At 33.7% G+C, this 18,514-nt stretch overlaps 1 protein-coding gene across 1 annotated transcript in view; it reads right to left on the reverse strand.

Annotated features, from left to right (window-relative positions):
• LOC136024625 (uncharacterized) overlaps positions 1-18,514 on the reverse strand; it is a 69,630-nt gene that overhangs the window by 37,580 nt on the left and 13,536 nt on the right. The window contains exon 2 of the mRNA XM_065700055.1: positions 14,728-14,881. Within this exon, the coding sequence (XP_065556127.1) occupies positions 14,728-14,881 (154 nt within the window). The remainder of the gene's footprint in view (positions 1-14,727; positions 14,882-18,514) is intronic.

Raw genomic sequence — 18,514 nt, forward strand, 5'->3', positions numbered from 1 at the left:
GGTGATTGCTAATCAAACATTCCCTGTGTCCCCATCGTCATTTATATATCCTTCTGTTCCCCCCAGCATCCCCGTTGTATTTGTGTCCCTGTGTCCCAGTCGTCATTTATAGTCGACAAACATGACGTCAGTCGACACACAAATATGACGTCAGTCGACACACACGTCCCATTCGTCATTTGTGTCCCGGTGTCCCAGTTTGTAATTTCTCTTTGAGTGTCCCGATCGTCATTCATATTCCCAGTGTCCCGGTCTGTATATACATTCGTTTTTGAATTGGTATACGATGAAATAAATTTTTGTTTTTTTCCTTTTTTTCTTTTGTCTTTTTTTGGTTTTTTACCTATTTTTTACCTTTTTAGTTTTTTTTCTTTTTAGTTTTTTTTATAGTTTTTACCTTTTTAATTTTTTTTTTATTTTATTTTTTTAGTTTTCTTCTTCTCCTTTATTTTTCAGTTTTTTTCCTTTTTTTAGTTTTTTTTTTCTTTTTCAGTTTTTAGTTTCTTTATTAGTTTTTAGTTTTTTTTCTTTTTAGTTTTTTGCTGTTTTTACCCTTTTTTTAGTTTTTTTTAGTTTTTTTCTTTTTAGTTTTTAGTTTTTATCTTTTTTTAGTTTTTTTTTAGTTTTTTAGCTTTTTTAGTTTTTTAGTAGTTTTTACCTGTTTTTTAGTTTTTTTTAGTTTTTTTCTTTTTTAGTTTTTTGTCTTCTTTTGTATTAATGCTAAAGCAAGGTTTGAACCTGGAACCTCTCGGACCTAGAACCAGGAACAACGCTTTACCAACTCAGCTACTTCGCCTTGAATACATTTACCTTTTTTATTTTTTATTTTCATTTTTTTAGTTTTCTTTTTCTCCTTTATATGTCAGTTTTTTTCCTTTTTTTAGTTTTTTTTCTTTTTCAGTTTTTAGTTTTTTTTAGTTTTTTTTCTTTTTCAGTTTTTAGTTTTTTTAGTTTTTTAGTTTTTTTTAGTTTTTAGTTTTTTTTCTTTTTAGTTTTTTTTGTAGTTTTTACCTTTTTTTAGTTTTTTTTTAGTTTTTTTTTTACTTTTTTAGTTTTAGTTTTTTACACTTTTTTTGTTTTTTTTTTGTTTTTTAGCTTTTTTAGTTTTTTTTTGTATTTTCTTTTTAGTTTTTTTGTACTTTTCATATTTTTTATTTTTTTTTATTCTTTCGTTTTAAACCTAAAGCCAAGGTTCAAACCTGGAGCCTCTCGGACCTAGAACCTGAAACATAACGCTTAACCAACTGAGCTCCTGTATTTGTATCGGATTAACAACGCTTCTTGACTACTAGGGTCCCTGCGTCGGCCCTGTAGTGCATTCCTGCAGCATGGTTCGATCTCTGGGTCCCGTATTACCACGCTAAGGTTAAACCCACTGTGCCAACAAAGTTAGTTATATAACTGAGCTACTTTGGTTTGAATAGATTCGTTTTTGAATTGGTATGTGATGAAATAATTCAGGACGTCATATGCAGACAGTGACGTCACTCGAAACACAGACACAAAGACTCTTGAACATGCAACATATTATTTTCCATGGGTTAAAACAATCTGTATTCAGATCTATAGGCCTACCTCATCATTCTAATGATTGCCCTTGAGCCTTGTTGATGGTGATTGCTAATTGAACATTCCCTGTGTCCCCGTCGTCATTTATATATCTCCCTGTGCCCCCGGCGTCCCGTTGTTGTTGTTTCCCTTTGTCTCGGTCGTCATTTGTGTCCCGGTGTCCCAGTCTGTAATTTCTCTTTGAGTGTCGGGGTCATCGTTTATATTCCCTGTGTCCCGGTCGTCATTTTTATCCTGGTCGTCCATTTTTGTTCCGGTGTCCAGTCTGTAATTTCTCTTTGAGTGACCTGGTCGTCATTTATATTTCCCGTGTCCGGTTGTCATTTGCGTCCCGGTGCTTTGTTGATGGTGATTGCTAATCGAACATTCCTTGTGTCCCGGTCGCTTTCTCTTTTGTCCCGGTCGTCATTTATATTCCCTATGTCCCGGTGTCCCGGTCGTCATTTGTGTCCCGATGTCCCGGTCTTTAATCTCGTCAGTCGACAAACATGACATCAGTCGACACACAAACATGACGTGAAAACATGACAAACATGGCGTGAAGCGCCACCCCAACTGACTGAAGAACCTACTGAAATGACTGAAGAACAACCAAAATGACTGAAGAACCTACAATGGCAACAGCCGAGGAAGCTGCTCAAAGAGTCTATGCCAAAAAACTTGCCACTACTAAAAGAGAAAGTGAAAAAAGAAGGCGTGCCGAGGAATAAAAAAAAAACGTGAAAACAGGCTAGTGGCTTCAAGAGATAATGCCAAAAGAAAGCTTGCCGAGGAATCACAAGAGCAACGTGGAAATTATCGCATGGCATTCAGGTACAGCCCAGTCGATGATTATAGTAGATGTGTTCAAATCGGGACTATGTCTAAAATTTGTCCCTACTGCAAGGCCTTGAAATTTAATGGTGAAACAATGGGAATGTGTTGCGCCTCAAGAAAAGTTAAACTTCCTCAACTGGCTGCACCCTCAGAGCCATTGAAGACTTTGTTTACTGGAACTACGTCAGAATCTAAGCGTTTTTTTTTTTTTTTTTATCAAAAATCAGAAAATATAACTCATGTTTCCAAATGACGTCGTTTGGTGCATTAATACAAAAGAAGAAAAAAACTAAAAAGAAAATACTAAAAAAACTAAAAAAGCTAAAAACCTAAAAAAAACTAAAAAAAAGGTAAAAAACTAAAAGCTAAAAAAGAAAAAAAACTAAAAAAAACTAAAGAAAGGTAAAAACTAAAAAAAAACTAAAAAGAAAAAAAAATGAAAACTAATAAGAAAACTAAAAAAACTAAAAACTGAAAAAGAAAAAAAAAAGAAAAAAAGGAAAAAAAAACTGACAAATAAAGGAGAAAAAGAAACCTAAAAAAACTAAAAAAAACTAAAAAAAACTAAAAAAATTAAATGTATTCAAGCCGAAGTAGCTGAGTTGGTAAAGCGTTTTGTTCCAGGTTCTAGGTCCGAGAGGTTCCAGGTTCAAACCTTTGCTTTAGCATTAATACAAAAGAAGAAAAAAAACTAAAAAAGAAAAAAACTTAAAAAAAAACTAAAAAAAAGATAAAAAACTAAACCCAAAAAGAAAAAAAAAGAAAAAAACTAAAAAAGGGTAAAAACAGCAAAAAAACTAAAAAGAAAAAAAACTAAAAACTGAACAAGAAAAAAACTAAAAAAAGGAAAAAAACTGAAAAATAAAGGAGAAAATGAAAACTAAAAAAAAAATGAAAATAAAATAAAAAAGGTAAAAACTACAAAAAAAAACAAAAAAGAAAAAAGAAAAAAACTACAAAGCTAAAAAAAAGGCTAAACTATAAATGACGACTGGGACACAGGGACACAACTACAACGGGGACGCCGGGGGGCACAGAGGGATATATAAATGAAAATGGGGACACAGGGAATGTTTGATTAGCAATCACCATCAACAAAGCTCAAGGGCAATCATTAGAATATTGAGGTATAGATCTAAATACGGATTGTTTTTCCCATGGACAATTATATGTTGCATGTTCAAGAGTCGGTAAACCTGACAATCTATTTATATGCACAGACAATGGGACAGCGAAGAATGCTGTATATTCGCAAGTTTTACGTAGTTATATATATATATATATATATATATATATATATATATATATATATATATATATATATATATATATATATATATACCCCCACGCGCGTAAGTCGTTACGCGCCATATTAGTTACGCGCCATTGCAGTTGTGTCCCTGTGTCCCACCTGTCAATATATATATATATATATATATATATATATATATATATATATATATATATATATATATATATATATATATATATATATATATATATATATATTTATATATATATATATATATATATATATATATATATATATATATATATATATATATATATATATCTATATCTGTATTCATAGGTGGGACACAGGGACACAACTACAATGGCGCGTAACTAATATGGCGCGTAACGACTTACACGCTTGGGGGTATATATACATATATATATATATATATATATATATATATATATATATATATATATATATATATATATATATATATATATATATATATATATATACTAGCTGTTGGGGTGGCGCTTCGCGCCACCCCAACACCTAGTTGGTGGGGGCGCTTCGCGCCCCCCCCAAGCCCCCCCGCGCGCGTAAGTCGTTACGCGCCATAATAGTTACGCGCCATTGTAGTTGTGTCCCTATGTCCCACCTGTGAATATAGATATATATATATATATATGGTTTTAACTACGTAAAACTTGCGAATATACAACATTCTTTGCTGTCCCATTGTCTTTGCATATAAATAGATTGTCAGGTTATCCCCCTGTTTCCCCCGGTGTCCCCGTTGTAGTTGTGTCCCTGTGTCCCGGTCGTCATTTATATTCCCTGTGTCCCGCGTCCCGGTCATCATTTGTATCCCGGTGTCCCGGTCTGTATATACATTCGTTTTTTAGTTTTGTTTTTCTCCTTTATTTTTTTCCTTTTTTTTTCTTTTTTAGCTTATTTAGATTTTTAGATTTTTTAGTTTTTTTTATTAGTTTTTAGTTTTTATTTCTTTTTAGTTTTTTTGTCCCGGTCGTCATTTATATCCCCCTGTTTCCCCCGGTGTCCCCGTTGTAGTTGTGTCCCTGTGTCCCGGTCGTTATTTATATTCCCTGTGTCCCGGTCGTCATTTGTATCCCGGTGTACCGGTCTGTATATACATTCGTTTTTTAGTTTTGTTTTTCTCCTTTATTTTTTTCCTTTTTTTTTCTTTTTTAGTTTATTTAGATTTTTAGATTTTTTAGTTTTTTTATTAGTTTTTAGTTTTTTTTTCTTTTTAGTTTTTTTGTAGTTTTTACCTTCTTTTTAGTTTTGTTAATTTTTTTTTTTACTTGTGTCCTGGTCGTCATTTATACTCCCTGTGTCCCGGTGCTTTGTTGATTGCTAATCGAACATTCCTTTTGTCCTGGTCGCTTTCTCTTTGAGTGTCGTCATTTATTTTTTTCTTTTTTAGTTCTTTTAGTTTTTACCTTTTTTAGTTTTTTTTTAGTTTTTAGTTTTTTTAGTTTTTTACCTTTTTTTAGTTTTTTTAGTTTTTTAGCTTTTTTATTTTTTTTATTAGTTTTTAGTTTTTTTGTAGTTTTTGCCTTTTTTTTAGTTTTTTGTCCTGGTCGCTTTCTCTTTGAGTGTCGTCATTTATTAGTTTTTTCCTTTTTTTTTTTAGTTTTTTATTGGTTTTTACCTTTATTTTAGCTTATTTTTCAGTTTTTTCCTTTTTTTTAGTTTTTTTTTATTTTTTATTTTTTTTAGTTTTTTACCTTTTTTTAGTTTTTTTAGTTTTTTTAGTTTTTTAGCTTTTTTACTTTTTTTATTAGTTTTTAGTTTTTTTTTTGTAGTTTTTGCCTTTTTTTAGTTTTTTCAGTTTTTTTTTTAGTTTTTTATTGGTTTTTACCTTTATAGTTTTTTTAGTTTTTTAGCTTTTTTATTTTTTTTATTAGTTTTTAGTTTTTTTTTGTAGTTTTTGCCTTTTTTTAGTTTTTTCAGTTTTGACGTCACCTAATCCAGTTTTTTCAGGTGACGTCACCTGACACATCCATCCACACATCCATCCACACATCCACAGACAGACAACTTATTTTTATATATATAGATATATATATATATATATATATATATATATATATATATATATATATATATATATATATATATATATATATATATATATATATATATATATATATATATATATATATATATATATATATATGAAAGTTATTAAGCCGAACTGGCCAGACATGACAATAAACAACAAAGAGAGACAAAAACTCTACAAAAAGAAAACTTCAAACGAGACGACGGCCAGTAGAAAGGAAAGACTAAAACAACGCAGATATTTCGCCTGTATCCAAACAAGGCGTCCTCAGCACAAGATAAAAACTAAAAGAAAACTGAACTAAAAACAAATAAAAACCACCACCAATAACAATAAATACAATTGTCACTATTTATCCACGTAGGGAAAAGCAGCTATTTGAGTTACTTCAATGAGAATCAAAGAGCAACTGACTGCAATTGAGCAAAGAGCAATTGAGTTGCTCTTTGATTCTCAATGAAGTAACTCAAATAGCTGCTTTTCCATACGTGGATAAGTAGCGACAATTGTATTCATTATTATTGGTGGTGGTTTTCATTTGTTTTTAGTTTAGTTTTCTTTTCGTTTTTTTATCAAACAGTTCGTGGTAACGAACTGTAGTAAAGAACGACCCGGCTAAATAGTAAACGAAACTCTAAAAAACAGAATTTCGATGCTAAGAGATATATCAAAAGAATTGAATTTTTAGGCTGATTTTAAATATATAAGTTTTATAAAATTTAGTCTTTGTCACCAAAAGTTACGAGCCTGAGAAAATTTGACTTATTTTGGAAAATAGGGGGTAACACCCCCTAAAAGACATAGGATCTTAACCAAAATCACACCATCGCATTTAGCGTATCAGAGAACCCTATAGAAAAAAATTTAAAGGTCCAATCTAAGAAAATGTGGAATTTCGTATTTTTTGCCAGAAGACAAATCACGAGTGCGTGTTTATTTGTTGTTTTTTTGTTCTTTTTTCCCCATGGGTCATCGTATCGACCAAGTGGTCCTAGAGTGTTGCAAGAGGGATCATTCTAACGGAAATGAAAAGTTCTAGTGCCCTTTTTAAGTGACCGAAAAAATTGGAGGGCACCTAAGCCCCCTCCCACGCTTTTTTTTTCCAAAGTCAACGGATCAAAATTTTGAGATATCTATTTTGTTCCGCATAGTCGAAAACCATAATAACTATGTCTTTGGGGATTACTTACCCCCCACAGTCCCTGGGGGAGGGGCTGCAAGTCACAAAACTTTGACCAATGTTTACATACAGTAATGGTTACTGGGAAGTGTACCGACGTTATCAGGGGGATTTTTTTGGTTTGGGTGTGGGGCCCAGGCGAGGCGGCTATATGGGAGGGTCTTTCCTTGGAGGAATATTTCATGGGGGAAGAGAAATTCAATGAAAAGGGCGCAGGATTTTCTAGCATTACTATTAAAAAGAAAAACAATGAAAATATGAACATGAAAAAGTTTTTTCAATTGAAAGTAAGGAGAAGCATTAAAACTGAAAACGAACAGAGATTATTACGCATATGAGGGGTTCTAAAAATACTTTAGCATAAAGAGCGAGGTATTTAGGAGGAGATAAATACTTTGTTCTTTATGCTAAAAAAAATTAAGTAATTTCAACTATTTATTCTACGGCCTTTCTGATTCAGGGGTCATTCTTAAAAAATTGGGACAGAACAAGATTTAGTGTGAAGAGCGAGGTATTAACGATGGGACCAACCCCCTCATATATATAATCAAAAATATAAGAATAAAAAAGTTTGTTACGTAAGTTAATTCTTAAGCTACGTATATTTTTTACTAATAAAAACGTTCGTTAAAAATTAAAAGATCTAGTTGCCTTTTTAAGTAACCGAAAAATTGGAGGGTAACTAGGCCTCCTTCCCCACCCCTTATTTCTCAAAATTGTCTGATCAAAATTAAGAGAAAGCCATTTAGCCAAAAAAAGAATTAATATGCAAATTTCATTTTAATAATTTATGTACGGAGAGCCAAAATCAGACATGCATTAATTCAAAAACTTTCAGAAATTAAATAAAAAAACAAGTTTTTGAAATGAAAGTAAGGAGTGACATTAAAGCTTAAAACGAACAGAAATTATTTCGTATATGAAAGGGGCTTTTCCTCCTCGACACCCCGCTCCTTGCGCTAAAGTTCGATTCTTTCTCGCAACTCTAGTTTTTAAAACAATAAAAAACTTTAAAAATTTAAAAACAATAAAAAACTGCGATAGTCACAAGTTGTTTGACCAGTAACTCTGGATCGTCTAAATGAGAATAGATTAAGGCTCCAACAGCTCGGCAGCATTTGCAACCTTGTCAACTCGAACACCCTGTTTGCCAGAAAAAAAATTCACAAATCAACGCAGTACAGTGATCAGGGTCGTAGCGAGAAAATTTTTGAATATATCATCATCTTGCAGAAATTTCGATCATGCATAAGCAATTACAGGACGCGCAAGGCACCTGATATCCGCACCACAGATTATCACCTAGTAATCAAGAACATCTGTCAACGGCTCAGTGCTTAGACCCTCCAAAGTCGATGAGGGACAATTCGGTAAAACTGAAGCATGTTCCAGTTATTCAAGTGATATCTTAAACCCATTCGAACCTGAGGGGGAGGGGGTGTATGGTGTTTACGGATGGAAAGCGTTGTAAAATTAAATAAAATTGTCGACTTATTTATTTTCATGGTTTAATATAACTACACTAACGAAAATGTGATACTCCCTTAAGAATGTACAGTATTGAAGAGACCAAAATACAAACAATACGAAATCATGGTTTTCAAGCATGAGTAGACTTGAGATGAATCCATTTTTTAGACACATATTTTTAGATTATCATACTTGTGCTTATTATTAGCAATTAACTCACTATTTGAATTAAACTCCTCAATCAGACAATGAATATTAAAAGAACCTTTTAACTTAGACCCTTTGAAACATATTCTGAGCCACAAGAAGAAACAAGTAAGCAAGCAAAATCAGTAATATTTAGGAATACGCAAAAAACAACAACTAAAAATTATATTAAATATATAGTAGGCAGTAGCAGTAATAGCCGGTAACTAGTATAGTTGCCAATGACAAAAAATTGAATTGTTTATATCATAATAATGTATAAATAAACAATCAGATAAAGTGGTTACAAGCAAAATTAAATATAAAATCAAAGTTTTCTAGTGAAAGTAAAGAGCAACATTTAAACTTAAAACAAAAATATTATTCCCTCTGTGAGGGGGGTGTACGCTTCCCAATCTTCCACTTTTCAATTTTCTGCCAAAGGTTTTTCTGGTACATAAGAAATGCTCTGATTCTTTTGTTTCAGGAATCTTTGTTAAAGGACTGGGACAACAGCTCGAACTTTAGCGTAAAGAGTGGAATATTTAAGAGTGGAACACTGTTTCTTTTAAGTTCCGATGTTGATGTTTGCTTTCTTTAGAAAAAGCTTGCTTTTTTCTAAATTTAATTTCTTTTATTTTTTCAAATAATGCCAGGAAATCCATTCTCTCCCTAAAAAATAACCCTCACAAAAAATTCGTTTATAGAAAGTTCTTCCCATGTCAAATTTTTTGCCTCCGACAATACCATCCTCATAGCAAATTCCCCTCCCCCAAGAAAAAGCTTCTTGCTTAAGATTCTGCATAAAATACTCCTTAATTTAATTTTACCAAAAAGAAACAACTGATTTTTTATTTCATATCTGATTGTTTTTAAAGCTATGACAGAATCCCATCTATTCGTAAAATAATAAAAAGTAAACCAGAAATCTCCCCCGAAAATTCTCCTGCTAATTTGCCGGGAAATTTCTCCTGGTATTAGCTCCCCCGTGGTTAATTTCTCCTCTGGGAAATCCCTCTCTTACGCAAAAATTCCCCCGAAAATTCAAACTCCCCTGAAACTATTCTCCTATAGAATCCTCACATGTAAAGGGAGTCATCAATGAGAGAGTGCGACAAGTAAAAAAAATGTGCTATGTAACTTCGGGTAAATTCCCCTCGCTTAAAGTTTTCCCTGAATAGTTCAACCCCAAAAGTTCACCCCAATATGTGAGTCTCCCAATAGAAAATCTCTCCTGAAAATTGTCGATATACTCCCCTATAACAAATACCACACCATATGGCTCTATCTCCAGCTATTTTGGAGGTCACGCATTCCCAAAGACATAGTTATGAGGCCTTCCAATTATACTGACTACGCCCAATAAAATGGTTGTAGCAAAATTTTTAACCAGGCAACTCTACAGAAAAAGCCATGGGAAGGGGGGGGGATACTTACCCTCCAATCTTTTTGGTATTTGGAAAGGGTCATTAAAAAATTCACTTTTTGCTCAAACGACTTTCAACAGTCTAGGACGTTTTGGTCCGATACGATCACCCCTAGGAAGAACAAAGGGAATAAATTAATAAAAACGCACATATGACTTTTCTTTTGGCACAATGCATAATTCCACATTTGTAAAGAAAGGAGCTTGAAAAGTCAATAATGGAGTTCTCTAACTTGCTGAATCTGATAGAGTAACTTTCAATAATATTTTTATTGGGAACATTTCCTCCTTTTTCAAGAATCTGGCAAATTTATCAGACTCGTAATTTTTGATGGGTAAGATTAATCCAAAATAGTCCTTATAAAAAAAATATTATTACAATATATAAAAGATACTTAAGACAAATCCAAAGTAGTTCTAATGGAATAAAATGGTACCTAATTGATCAAAAACACAAAATATCCAAAAAAATCCAGAATACCTTCTTAAAGAATGCCAAAAAGTTCCAACAAAATCCAAAATAGTTCTTGCAGAACAAAATTATTCTTACAAATAAAAAATAAAAAGATGACCGTTGGAATACAGTATGAAAAATAGACCCTAGAAAATGCCAAACCCAGATACAGTGACCAGATCCAGACACAAGCCCATCGTATGTCAATGCCACCTATAGAGAGGATGAATATAGGAATTAGTACTAACCTGCCGTGCAAAAAGCTGGGTAGTAAAGTAGCAATACTTCTTGGCAGTTTTAAAATTTGTTGGCAGATTTTGTCTCAAATACCATTTTTACATAAAAATAGTTTTTGCTCAAACAAAAACGGTTAAAACACAAGCTGTGCTCCACCAAGCAAAATGTGGGGTATCGTAGTAGCAAAGCTACTTGGCAGTTTTCATGGCCGGGTAAAATTTGTTGGCTGATTTTGTCTGAGTATCCAGTATCCCAGAATTTTTAGGGATTTACCCAAGAATCTGTCTTCTCGAAAAATAATCGGTTCTTCATAATCCCATTTCACTCAAGGTTGCCACCTCTTGTGATGTATCACTAGTGGCAATCCACGGCTAGTAACTATCACATTTACTTAACTTGACCTAATTTTCCACTACTTTCCAAAGTTTTTTCTCAATTATTTACTACACATCAAAAATCACACTCTTGGCAAACCATTTCATTTGAACACGTTTACGTTCAGTGTGATCCGAGCATCAATGCAAAGAGGGTTATTTTAGACAGCTGGTCCATGAGTTTAAATTTGATTAACTTTGGCTATTCTGTTTAATTTTCAAACATCCAAAAATATAAGAGAGTTAGACTGAAAATTATTCTAAAATCAAAAAGGGAAAGCAAGGTACCTCTGCAAAGAGGCATTAGGGGATTCCGTGATAAATTTTGCGATATTTTTATTATCGAGCTATAAATTAGATGAGCATACCACTCGAGGCCTGTTAATAGATTAATCTTAAATACGTAGTATTTAAATCCATGATAAATTAAAGTGTACTTATGTATTCTACTGCCAAAACTTAAGCTTACGCTGCGTAAAACTCGAGAACAAACCGGTTTATCTATGAAACCGTTCGTGGTAACGAACTGTAGTAAGGAGCGACCCGGTTCAATAGTAACCAAAACTCTAAAAAATGGAGTTTTGATACCAATACCTACATCAAAAGAATTGGATTTTAATTTTGATTTTAAATATATAAGTTTCATCAAGTTTAGTCTTACTGATCAAAAGTTACGAGCCTGAGAAAATTTACGTTATTTTAGAAAATAGGGGGAAACGCCCCCTAGAAGTCATAGAATCTTAACGAAAATCACACCATCAGATTCAGCGTATCAGAGAACCCTACTGTAGAAGTTTCAAGCTCCTATCTACAAAAATGTGGAATTTATGCGTGTTTATTTTTTTTCACAGGGGTGATCGTATCGACTTAGTTGTCCTAGAATGTTGCAAGAGGGCTCATTCTAACGGAAATGAAAAGTTCTAGTGCCCTTTTTAAGTGACCAAAAAAATTGGAGGGAACCTAGGCCCCCTCCCACGCTAATTATTTTACCAAAGTCAACGGATCAAAATTCTGAGATAGCCATTTTATTCAACGTAGTCAAAAAACCTTATAACTATGTCTTTGGGGACGACTTACTCCCCCAGAGTCCCCATGGGAGGGGCAACAAGTTACAAACTTTGACCAATGCTTACATATAGTAATGGTTATTGGGAAGTGTACAGGCGTTTTCAGGAGGATTTTTTTGGTTGGGGGAGGGGTTGAGAAGAGGGGGATATGCTGGGGGAACTTTCCATTGATAATTTGTCATGGGGTAGGAAAATCTCCATGAAGGGAGCGCAGGATTTACTAGCATTATTTGAAAAAAAAACAATGAAAAAATAAATACGAAAAAGTTCTTTCAGCTGGAAGTAAGGAACAGCATTAAAACTTAAAACAAACAGAAATTATTACCCATTTGAGGGGCTCACCTCCTCCTAATACCTCGCTATTTACGCTAAAGTATTTTAAGTAATTTCAACTATTTATTCTATGGTTTATTTATTCTGGGGTCATTCTTAATGAATTGGGACAAAATTTAGGCTTTAAAGTAAAGAGCGAGGATCTGACAAGGGGGGCAAACCCCATCATATATGTAATAAAAATATGTGAATACAAAAGCTCTTTACGTAAGCTAATTTATAAGTTACGTAAATCTTTTACCAATAAAAATATTCGTAAAGAATTAAAAGTTCTAGTTGCCTTTTTAATTAACCAAAAATCGGAGGGCAAATAGGCTTCCTCCCCCGCTCTTTTTTCTCAAAATCATTCAATCAATCAAAAAATGCAAATTTCGTTTTAATTATTCCTCTGCGGAGAGCCAAAATCAAAACATGCATTAATTCAAAAACGTTCTGAAATTAAATACAAAAAAACAAGTTTTTTTAACTGAAAATAAGGAGCGACATTAAAACTTAAAACGAACAGAAATTACTTCGTATATGAAAGAGGCTACTTCCTCATCAACGCCCCGCTCTTTACGCTAAAGTTTTTTACTGTTTTAAAAAGAAGAATTGAGAGATAGAGTCAAACTTTAGCGTAAAGAGCGGGGCGTTGATGAGGAAGCAGCCTCTTTCATATACGAAGTAATTTCGAATAAAAAGGTTATTTTAGGTCAGGGTACCAACCGCCAACCCCTCCAACCCATAATGTGCAAATATATATCAAAAATTTGTTTCTAAAGTACTATAATTTCATCATGTTTCGGTAATTTTGATTAGGATTAAGCTAACTTCACTTCTTGAGCACTGGGTGTTAAATTTATAAGTACCGGTTAAAAGATTGATACCAGGAATCTTCACCGTTTGAAAATTTGTTGAATTTTATTTGTTAAAAAATTAATTACTTTTCTTTTTCCATCTTCAAATGCATTCCCCCCTCCTCCCCTCACTATTACTACTCTGGCGCCATCTCCACTGTGATATTTTTGACGAGCATCCATGCTTGATCGAGTGTTTCAACTGCAGTCTAGGATCTTTCACGGTCTAGGAAAGTTGATAAGTAAGTAAATGAAATTTCATACCTAGGCCTACCTCCAAAGCTTCTGATGCTTGAGCAATTATTTACCCTGTATGAAGGCAAGTCCTGCGAAAAAAAAACGGAAATAAAAATAAGAGCTAAGAGCTCATATAACACTTGTGACGAAGCCAGAGGAGCTAAGAGCTCTTCCCAAACTGTTTAATCAACTCTCAAGCTGTTTATTCGTCAGTTGAAAAGATCTTGAAAGGACAGTTAAAGCACGTGATGGGAAAGGTGGAACGTAGAAAATTAGCAGCCAAAACAGCCATGCTACAATAAAGCAGCAAATATCACAGCTTCATAATGCACATGACTGCCAGTTTAAGGGTGTTAAGTGGCCTTATTAAGTTATTTTTTTTATAAATTTTTTTATGAATAAATAAATTTATTTATAAATAATTTTTTTTATTATTTTTTATAATTTTTTTTTTTAGTTATTTTAAGTTATTTTTTGAGCGACTATGGCATGTTAAGTGTCTTTCTTTAGCAGCGTAGAGTTGCAAGGGGATCAGAAAGATAAGGTCAATCTCATGTTAAAAAGCCCTCAGGCAAATACTTTCGTAAGCCCACCAAGTTACTCCATTCATAGTGTATAAATATATCCATTTTATTCTTTTAAAACCCTCCTCCCTCCCATATCAGTGGCAAAATTTAGTTTGAAGAAGAGCTCCCAGATTATCTCTACTCTTACCTAAGTTGATGATTTAAAGACCTCATATGTTAGTGACGCAGTCGATGTAAATTGGAGACACACTAAATATAATTTACCCCCCCCCCCCCTCGAAATCAATCAGCATGACAATCTAATTCTTTTTATACACTAATTATTATTTTTTTATTTTCGTTTGCTATTGATTGAAGTCAAGCAAAGAGTTTGATTATGTAAAGGGATGCATACTTGCGTATCAGCTAGTATAAAGTACCTCTGATAAATATTGTCACTTCTGGAAAGAAAAGTGCGCCTGAAGCCTTAAAATGTATAATATTTTTCTAACATCTTTGCCGTTTCATATGCCTGCCGATTAGTTGTCTAATATATGTGTAACTTTTGAAAATATAGGGGGGGGGGGTCTTTAAGGAATTATTATGTTCCATAGAGCATCCATAAGTATCAGGCATTGAATACAAAAACCATCAGATCAAACGCCTGTCTTCTCAATTAATCAAAAAACAGTAAGAAAATTGCTTACCTTCTACTTTAAGGAAGAAATAATAAACTTCACTTTCCAGTCCAAACGCTTTAATGACCACAAAGCAGAAAATCAACAATACGATGGTAATGGCAATGATTGCCAAAATTGATTCAGTCAGACATCCACGTTCCTCAGGCACCGGAGGGGAATTCTGCAAAAGAAAATTACGTTAAACAATTACACATCTTTCCGGAGATTTCAACGTTGAACTAAAAATGACTTAGAAGAGGTAAAAAATGATGACGCAAGAAGGGGGAGATAGCAAAGCATGTTAGTACGATTGATGAAAAACCATGTAAAAGTGTCAGTTTTTGTGGATTCAGACGATATTATTTTGTCATGATGTCATCTTGTGCTTTTATTTGGTCCCATTAATTTCAATCAAGTATTACCATTGATCAAGTAAAATGGTTAAAAAAACGTATATAACCTTTGCATATAAGAAATATACAAAGGTTTTTTTTTAATTAAACCCGATTGAACCTTGAACCTAACCTTAGAAAAGAACATATACTTATTTCATCAATAGAGTTCTTCAGAGGTGAAGACACTCATAACTATGAGTCACAGTGTATCTGTTGAGATACAATTCAACAAAGGGGTAATTGCAGAACTACAGTTCTCAAAACAAGTCAGTTCTCATAAGGTTCTCAAGGAATTCAGTTTCTGTTAATTAACTCCTTTAATATTTGAAGTTTAACCATACCCTGAAAACTCAAAGAAAAATAACTAGATGCTGATTCACTAATAATACATTTATGACTAAAATAGGAGACGAACATAAAACTGATTGAGGTCTTTGTTTTTTGCGAGTTAAGGTAAACATCAGTATTCTTCCCTGGCAACTTTACTAGTTACTATGATAAAAAAAAAAATAACCAACAGAAAACCCACTATCTAATTAAAAGAAAAAGAAAAAAATGAAACGAAATAAAAGAGCAAAGAAGGAAAAATACCAATCCACTAATTGACTATTCACTGAAAACTTCATCGGATTACAATGCCTTGCTCTGTAATAGAGTTGCCACCATGGTCTGTTATGAGAACCCTAAAATAGCCCAAATTTGCGTGCTGCAGTGGTTTTTGCTGCTATTGTCGAAAAAATCTAGCCGTGCATTCTCACGACACGCTCAAAGTCCTTCTAAGTGCACTTAGGTTTGTTTTATGAAAAATTTTAATCAGTTTCAATGTAAACAGAATAAAAAATGTATTCTGATCTGATCAGTGTTGAATTGGGAAATATAGGCCTATGTATCTATAAATGTATCTATATAAATGTATCCATCTTATTGCATTGAACAAAAAAAAGAAATCTTGGTTTATATACTTTGATGCAAAACACACCATGTAATTGAAAAAACACACCATGTAATCTATAGCACGTCCAGACTAACGTTTTTCTTGATTAAATAACAAGAGCTAAGAGCTCATATGGCACCTTTGACAAGGCGAGAAGAGCTACGAGCCAAGAGCTCATATGGTATGAGCTCTAACAAAATTCTAAGAATCAATAGATTGATTTAAAAGGAAAGTCAGAGGCTTAATGCCGGCCAGGATTTAAAATAAGAGCTCAGAGTCACGATGTCCTTCTAAATATCAAAATTCATTAAGATTCGATCACCCACTCGTAAGTTATAAATACCTAATTTTTTCTAATTTTTCTTCTCCCTTTAGCCCCCCAGATGGTCTAATCTGGGAAAACGAATTTATCAAGTCAACTTGTGCCGCTCCCTGACACGACTTCCAATTTTCATCGTCCTAGAACGTCCAGAAACACCAAACTTGCCAAATCACTGAACCCCTCCCCTCAACTCCCCCAAAGAGAGCGAATCCAGTACGGTTACGTCAATCACGTATCAAGGACATTTGCTTATCAAACAGTTCGTGGTAACGAACTGTAGTAAGGAGCGATCCGGCTTAATAGTAACCAAAACTCTAAAAAATTGAATTTTGATATCAATAGCTACATCAAAAGAATCGCATTTTAATGCTGATTTTAAATATATAAGTTTCATCAAGTTTAGTCTTAGCCATCAAAAGTTACGAGCCTGAGAAAATTTGCCTTATTTAGGAAAATAGGGGGAAACACCCCCTAAAAGTCGTAGGATCTTAACGAAAATGACACCATCAGATTCAGCGTATCAGAGAACCCTACTATAGAAGTTTCTAGCTCCTATCTACAAAAATGTGGAATTTTGCATTTTTTGCCAGAAGACAAATCACGGGTGCGTGTTTATTTGTTTGTTTTTTTTTTTTTTTTTTTTTTTTTTTTTTCCCAGGGGTCATCGTATCGACCAAGTGGTCCTAGAATGTCACAAGAGGGCTCATTCTAACGGAAATGAAAAGTTCTAGTGCCCTTTTTAAGTGACCAAAAAATTGGAGGGCATCTAGGCCCCCTCCCACGCTCATTTTTTTCCCAAAGTCAACTGATCAAAATTTTGAGATAGCCATTTTATTTAGCATAGTCGAAAATCATAATAACTATGTTTTTGGGGATGACTTACTCCCCCACAGTCCCTGGGGGAGGGGTTGCAAGTTACAAACTTCAACCAGTGTTTACATATAATAATGGTTATTGGGAAGTGTACAGACGTTTTCAGGGGGGATGTTTTTGGTTTTGGGGGTAGGGTTGAGGTAGGGGGCTATGTGGGAGGATATTTCCTTGGAGAAATATGCCATGGGGGGAAAAATTCAATGAAAAGGGCGCAGGACGAATCTGGTCACGTTAGAAAAAAACGTCAAATTAAGAGTTTAATATACAATGCTGGGTGTTCGGAGCCTCTCTATTATGGAGTATAATTCGAAAATAACACAACTATACGAGCGATAAAACATATATACCACAACCATAACTCAACTAACGAAAGAACTGCTAAGAGATAACACAACTATAAAGCGAAAACAGGTGAAAACTAACGGGAAAATAAACGAACTAAGAGGTGGAAGGGGCCCAGAGAAAAAATATAATCCTTTTTCAATTTTGAGCCTAACTTCCGCAAAGGAGTAATAATGTCAGAAGCCCCGAAATACCGAATTATTTTCTTTTCAAACAGTTCGTGGTAAGGAACTGTAGTAAGGGGCGACCCGGCTCAATAGCAAACGGAACTCCAAAAAACGGAATTTTGATGCTAAAAGATACATCAAAAGAATTGAATTTTTACGCTGATTCTAAATATATAAGTTTACCCTACTATAGAAGTTTCAAGCTCCTATCTACAAATACCGAATTATTTTCTTTTCAAACAGTTCGTGGTAAGGAACTGTAGTAAGGGGCGACTCGGCTCAATAGTAAACGGAACTCCAAAAAACGGAATTTTGATGCTAAAAGATACATCAAAAGAATTGAATTTTTACGCTGATTCTAAATATATAACTTAACCCTACTATAGAAGTTTCAAGCTCCTATCTACAAGCCTGAGAAAATTTGCCCTATTTTGGAAAAAAAGGGGGAAACATCCCCTAAAAGTCATAGAATCTTAACGAAAATCACACTATCGCATTTGGTATATCAGAGGACTCTATAGCGAAAATTTCAAGCTCCTATCATAAAAATGTGGAATTTTGTATTTTTTGCCAGAAGACAAATCACGGGTGCGTGTTTATTTGTTTGTTTGTTTTTTTTTGTTTTTTTTCCCAGGGGTCACCTTATCGACCAAGTGGTCCTTGAATGTCGCGAGAGGGCTCATTCTAACGGAAATGAAAAGTTCATGCCCTTTTTAAGTGACCAAAAAAATTGGAGGGCAAATAGGCCCCCTCCCATGCTCATTTTTTCCAAAAGTCAACA

This window comes from Artemia franciscana, chromosome 3 (genome assembly GCF_032884065.1).
Source record: "Artemia franciscana chromosome 3, ASM3288406v1, whole genome shotgun sequence".
NCBI classification, from domain to species: Eukaryota; Metazoa; Arthropoda; class Branchiopoda; order Anostraca; family Artemiidae; genus Artemia; species Artemia franciscana.